The sequence below is a fragment of the Dermacentor silvarum genome, chromosome 1, assembly GCF_013339745.2.
Source record: "Dermacentor silvarum isolate Dsil-2018 chromosome 1, BIME_Dsil_1.4, whole genome shotgun sequence".
Classification (NCBI taxonomy): Eukaryota; Metazoa; Arthropoda; class Arachnida; order Ixodida; family Ixodidae; genus Dermacentor; species Dermacentor silvarum.
This window is the reverse complement of record NC_051154.1, coordinates 11,390,938-11,397,296: the sequence shown is the minus strand read 5'-3', so window position 1 is coordinate 11,397,296 and position 6,359 is coordinate 11,390,938. Positions and strand designations below refer to the sequence as shown.

General features: G+C 51.5%; 1 protein-coding gene across 1 annotated transcript; it reads left to right on the top strand.

Moving 5' to 3' along the window:
* Nucleotides 1-4,628: 4,628 nt before the first annotated feature.
* Nucleotides 4,629-5,052, top strand: LOC119455848 (60S ribosomal protein L21-like). Its single transcript, XM_037717360.2, has one exon. The coding sequence runs from the start codon at nucleotides 4,666-4,668 to the stop codon at nucleotides 5,035-5,037; it is 372 nt and encodes a 123-aa protein (XP_037573288.1). The 5' UTR covers nucleotides 4,629-4,665; the 3' UTR covers nucleotides 5,038-5,052.
* The last annotated feature ends 1,307 nt before the right edge of the window (nucleotides 5,053-6,359 follow it).

Below are 6,359 nucleotides of genomic sequence, written 5' to 3'. Positions count from 1 at the left end.
ATAAATACGGACAAGAACGCAGGACCAGCGCTTGTCCTGTGTTCCTCCCTTGTCCGTGTCTATTTCGCGCTGTTTTTTCTCCGATGGATTCGTATCAACTAGCTCGCATTCATATCCTTTTAAGACATACCACCGTGGGTTTGACATTGCTCCCTCTTCATCGTGCAAAGATCGCCCATCACTAAAAAGGATGAAGCAATGCTTGTCCCGACTGACATCTGCGAAAGGGGTTTAAAGCTTTGTGTTGCAGTTTTTGAGGAGATTGCGCAATTTTTTGCGGGCGTGTACATATTAATCAGCCTCCATTTTCCCAGTGCGCGACTAACCGGACGTACTGTGAATAACCTCGCTGTCTTCACTCATTAATTCATCCCTCTAAGGCGTACTAAAGGAAATGGCACAGAATCCGCAGAAATTGAGAAGGCGCTCTCAATGTTCAACTTCGTCGCAACCGGCAGTGTTTGCCAACAAATTTACAGGTTATATTTTGACTACAGGAACGCTATTAGAGGAAAATAAGGAGGTCTTTCCTGATTGACATTCGCCGAGCCGAATTTAAATGACGTTTGGTGCAATTAAAAGGAAAGTCTACAAATTTAACATTACTCTCTTTCGATATTTCTGCAAGGCAACGCAACACCCCACGTTCTCATGTGCCCATTTACGAAACGATGGCTCGAGAAAGCCTTGTGCCGCTTAATCGTTGCTTAAACTTTGCTGCTATCAAAGATCTCCGCAGACGAGTGCACGTTTTGGTCGGTACTTTCTGCATCTTTTCACGGAGATTTTCCAAGTTCTTGCCTATAAGGCGTCAATAGCTCTTACCCTCAGCGTTATCATATATAATATCGGCCGCAGCCCTGAGCGCACTAGATGAGCCCTGCCTGCGTGTTCCCTGCGTGTGCCCTTTCCTTGACGAAGTCATATAGGTAGCAAACCTGGTGATCACGCCCCGTCTATTCTCGTGCCCTGTTTCATTTTATGATTTTGCTATGTGAGCGATGGCCGACGGATAAGGCCGAAGCGGATCCTTTGCGTCCTTCGATGTCGAGTGCACCGTTCTCGGCCGTCACCACTCAATTGGCCCCGGTGTATACTAATCAGAATATTTCAATTCGATCGTAAATCATTGCATTCCATTCAAACCCCGCTCAGTAAATTAATCGTAAGCGTCTTCCTTGATGTGCCTCCCCTGAGTGCCTCGGACACCACTTCTCGAATTCCCGCGGTGGTCGTCGGCGCGCTCCGTACAGAGATCGTAGGGAACCAGTGTTTTCAATACAAGACAGCTTGCCCTGGGGCAATACGAATGTGCCCATACATAATAGTACCGTATTTTGTGCTGTTTATTTCAAAGACATGCAGTGCCATGATGAAGGCTTACGTGTCGCCGTCCTCGGGCGCCCTTGGCAAAGGCTCGGATGGCAGCTCCTCGTCCGACTCGTCCGGGCTCAGACCCTTCAGCTCCGGCTCCTCATCGTCCTCCACGCCTTCGATGATGCCGCTCTCCTTGTCCGCACTACGACACAACGACCGTATGCAAACGCGCACTTTTCTCCCTGAGCTGCACTAAATCATGAGGAATGGCATTGAAATAGGATGCCATGGCTGCCATTAAATATTCTCCAATTTAGTGCAACGCAGCAAGCGATTCTATCGAAAGCAGCCAACGATTACACTTCTACGCATTTCAACACCACTTAATCGCTGCTCGGTGCAGTAACACCGCCCTGCACGGGGGCTGTGGCACTGAAATTGCCTTAAGAGCGAGTAAACGAGACATATATAAGTGACGCTTTTGGGACGTTGCCGGCATTTTAAAAATCTCCAAGCGCGTAATAATCAACGAATCAATAGAATACGCACTTTTTAGTTGGACAAGATATAGGTACTGCTTCTTAATGGAAAACCTTTTGCGTTTCTTGAGTGTCCGTTAGACCAATTTTTAAATTTATAATATGGTGAATCACCTTGAAGTCTGACTTATCAGACACGCGCCAACTCTAAACAGAGGTTGTATCAGAGAAGCAAGCGCGATGACCGAAGGCACCTCGGCCATGTGGGCCTTCCATTATCATCATCAGCAGCAGCAGCCTACGTTTATGTCCACTGCAGGATGAAGGCCTCTCCCTGCGATTTCCAATTACCCCTGTCTTGCGCTAGCTGATTCCAACTTGGGCCTGCAGATTTCCTGCAGCTGTGATGAGCAGGTTCTTGTTTGAAGGCAGGTCTCTGAGGCAGAGCCTCAGAGGACCGAATCAAAGGACGAAGCCGTTGGTTTTAAAGAGCAGAACAAGACATTTAATATACACGTTAAGATGGAAAGTAGGAGAAATTAAGGGAAAAGCAGAAGTAATAAATAGAAAGGAGGACACAAGAAAAAAAATCCAAGTTAAACACCACACAGAGTTAGGGCTTGGCATAGGTGATAGCGCGCGTAACACAGTTCCATGTGGAAGGGTGGCGGCAAGGCGACGAAAGAAGGCGGCGTTCGTCTCACCAACGTTTCGGCGTCGCTGAGCGATGGGCAGGAAACCCGAGCGTAGCAGCGCTGGCTTGTAGAAGGCACGCTGGCGGCGTGGCGGCCCGGACAGTTAGTTGGAGGCGGCGTCGTGGCCAGGCAGCTCGGTGCAAACTCAGGCCCGTGGCCCAACTGTTTGCGTTCTGCCTGCGGGCTCACGAGTTCATCGACCTCGGGCAGCCATCCGTGGTCGGGTGGAGTGGCGACGTCTGGGAACTGGCTGGCAGGAGGCCCCGGCCAGGTGAAGTCGTGGAGGCTCGGGTCCGGAACCCGACGGCCTGTCTTCAGCTCCCGGTCCGGTGGTCGTCCTTCGCCCGGCGCCGCTTCTCGAACTCGCCTTTCTCTTCGGTCCCTGCCTCGTTTTTCTTCCCTCTGGCCCGTGTGTCCCTTTCGGATTGGTCACCTTCGGGCTCCGTGGGCATCGGTCATTGGCCCCCGTGAGCGCCGTGGTTCTTTCCAATTGGATGGCGCTTCGTTTGTTTCTTTGTTTCTTTGTGCCGCGTGTTCACGCGCCGGGCGGTCTTCGGCGTCGTCGTTTTCCAAATTCGCCTCGGCGCGCGCTCTCCTTGTCGTCTGCTCCTTGTCTCCAACCACCGCACCTTGTCGCACACTACAAATATCACAGTCTCCTGCCACCGCACCGTGTCGCGCACTACACATCACATAAGCCCCTTTTTGGGACAAGTTTTTTCACAGGAAAAACTGCCGGTCAGTGCGCGGCACTCTTCACACATATGTTCTAAACACCACACACATCGTTTAACATAACGTTCATTGCGGGTGGTACACCACCTAACCCTGACCAGTTCCATGCACAGTTCATTGGGCAAATCAAACAACATTAACAAGTTGAAAACAATGTTTATGGGCTGTATAAAATGTTTATGGGGCGTGTAAAGTCTGAAACTCACAAAAACTACTTCAAATACAGCACTTATAGTTGAAAACAAAGTTGTCTATTCACAACAATTATGTTTCTGTCCAAGGTCAAAGATCTCGGGATGGCGACCGACTATTCAATCGCCCTCAGCGGTGACAAGTGGCCTCACGAAGTTTGGGGACCATTCAGACAGCTTACCTCGAGAAAGGGTAAGCATAGCCGCTCCTAGAGCAGAGACAAGGGAACGTGAAAGTTCCGTATCGGAGGAGATGTGCTTTCGAGCCTCTGGGAGGCAAAGCACTTTTGACAAGGAGCAATCCGCTCCTCTCCTCAGCTCCAATGAGACAGCACAGTGTCGTTCCACTGGGGAACACAATGTGGTCATCTCACAGAGTGATCTCCTAGATGTTAACATAACGTATGTGCATTCCTGCTTGTGTAATGAGGAGTTCCAGAAGCGGCACCAGGACAAGGTCGGCCACCGGATCGGGAGTTGAAGACGGCCGTCGGGTTCCGGACCCGAGCCACCAGGACTTCACCCGGCCGGGGCCTCCTGCCAACCCGTTCCTGGGAGTCGCCACTCTTCCTGATCGTAAACAGCTGCCCGAGGCCGGCAAGCGACTGTGCCCGTGGGCAGGACGAGAGCTGTCGGGCTACGGGCCCGAGCTCCACGACCAGCTGCCCGGCCAGGACGCCGCCGCCGTCAACCCCTGCTGCCAAGCCGCCTGCCTTCCCGGGCATCGCCACCCTGCCCGATTGTCAACTGCTGCTGCCCGAGGTCGGTGAGCGTCTGCGTCTACGAGCCCGAGTGCCACGATCGGCTGCCCGACCAGAACGCCACCATCGTCGACTCGTGCTGCCGAGCCGCCTGTCTTCTCCCACCGAGCCAGAGCTGCCACGCTCTGGTAGCCGGTCCGATACAGCGACCTTTTGGTGAGACCAACAACGCTTCTCTCGTCGTCTCCGCTTCGCCGCATCGAGACTCTAATGCATTATCACACACGCAGCCTGCCCGAACTTGCCCGACATCAATAAGCGTTCTAGCCACATGTGTGTTCTATTATGAGTTCTTTTTGAGTGTTTATTTTATGGTTTTTTTTTTCGTTCTTGTTACATTAAACGTTTTGTGTGTGCGTTCCACAAACGGCTTTGTCCTCGATTGGGTTCTGGGAGGCTCCGCCTCAGAGAACCGTCAAATATTAGACAAAAGAACCTGCTCATCACAAATTTTTTTTTTGGATTGTCCCCTCACGGCGGTTGAGCCATGGTGAACACCAAGGGTTACCGGAGAGGAACGAGGTACCTCTTTGCGAGGGGCTTTAGGAAGCATGGTGTGGAGCACCTGTCCACATACCTGCGGGTTTTCAAGAGGGGAGAGTACGTTGACATCAAGGGCAATGGAGCCTTCCAAAAAGGCATGCCACACAAGTTCTACCATGGAAAAACTGGCCGGGTCTACAACGTGACACCTCGTGCACTTGGTGTTACCGTCAACAAGCGTGTCAGGCATCGCATCATCCCCAAGCGCATCAATGTGCGTGTCGAGCATGTGAAGCACTCCAAGTGCCGGCAAGACTTTCTGGAGAGAGCCAAGAACAACGGCCAAACTTATCTAAAATCGATATCAGCACCTTGAGGATGAATCGAAAGGATCTCGGCACAGCCCAAAAGGAGGACAAGACCTTAGAGTCTTGCTGGAACAAAGTAGGTCAACCCTTCCACGGGAAAAGGTCGACGTCCTACTCATTCGAAGTAGAAAAGGGAGTGCTATATCGTTATTACCGGCCGCCCTCAGGCAAAGTCACCCAACAGGTGGTAGTACCGCAAAGACTACGTAGCCAAGTGCTCACTTTAGCGCACGAGAGTCTCATGTCGGGGCACCAAGGAATGAAGAGAACGACCGATCGCGTTCTAGAGTCATTCTATTGGCCGGGAGTCCAAGAGGCCGTCAGAAGATACGTACGCTCCTGCGACACATGCCAGCGGACGTACCCTAAGAGCAAGGTGGGCAAGGCACCTCTTGGGCGGATGCCTTTAATCGACACACCATTTGAAAGAGTAGCCGTGGACATTATCGGACCCTTAAAGCCCGTATCAACGAAGGGTAACCGATATATACTGACTTTGGTGGATTTCGCCACCCGTTATCCAGACGCAATACCTCTACCGTCGATCGATTCGGCTACGGTGGCCGAGGGATTGATAGAGATGTTTTCTCGCATTGGGTTTCCGCACCAGATACTGTGCGATCAGGCTTCGTGCTTCACATCAGATTTAATGAAGGAGGTGAATGACTTGCTGGCTATCAAACATCTTAGTTCGACGCCTTACCACCCCATCTGTAACGGGCTTGTGGAGAGGTTTAATGGCACACTGAAACAAATGTTACGCAAACTAAGCCAAGAGGAACCAAAATCATGGGATCGGTTACTAGCACCCCTCCTATTTGCGTATCGGGAAGTGCCTCAAGCCAGCATGGGATTTTCTCCTTTCGAGTTGATCTACGGTCGACACGTCCGAGGCCCGCTCAGTCTACTTAAGGAGTTGTGGACCGGAGACCACCTTTGCGAAGAGGTCAAGACAACATATGGGTATGTCTTAGACCTTAGAGATCGCCTGGAAAAGACATTACGGTTGGCGCAAGAGAACCTGTCGCGAGCTAAAACGAGCCAAAAGAAATACTACGACCGCGGGAGCAGGACTCGTCATCTGAAAGTTGGAGACCGTGCCCTTATCCTGCTTCCCACGACGGAGAACAAACTACTGATGCATTGGAAGGGGCCTTTCCTGGTCACAGGAAAGAAAGGCAACTTTGACTACTGGCTGGACATGGGACATACCACCAAGCTGTTCCACATCAACATGCTCAAACGCTATGAAGAGCGCCAACCAGAAATGTCCCCACAGTCCGCATCATTTGTCGTAGTGGAGGAGGAGGAGGAGACGGACGCGCCTGTA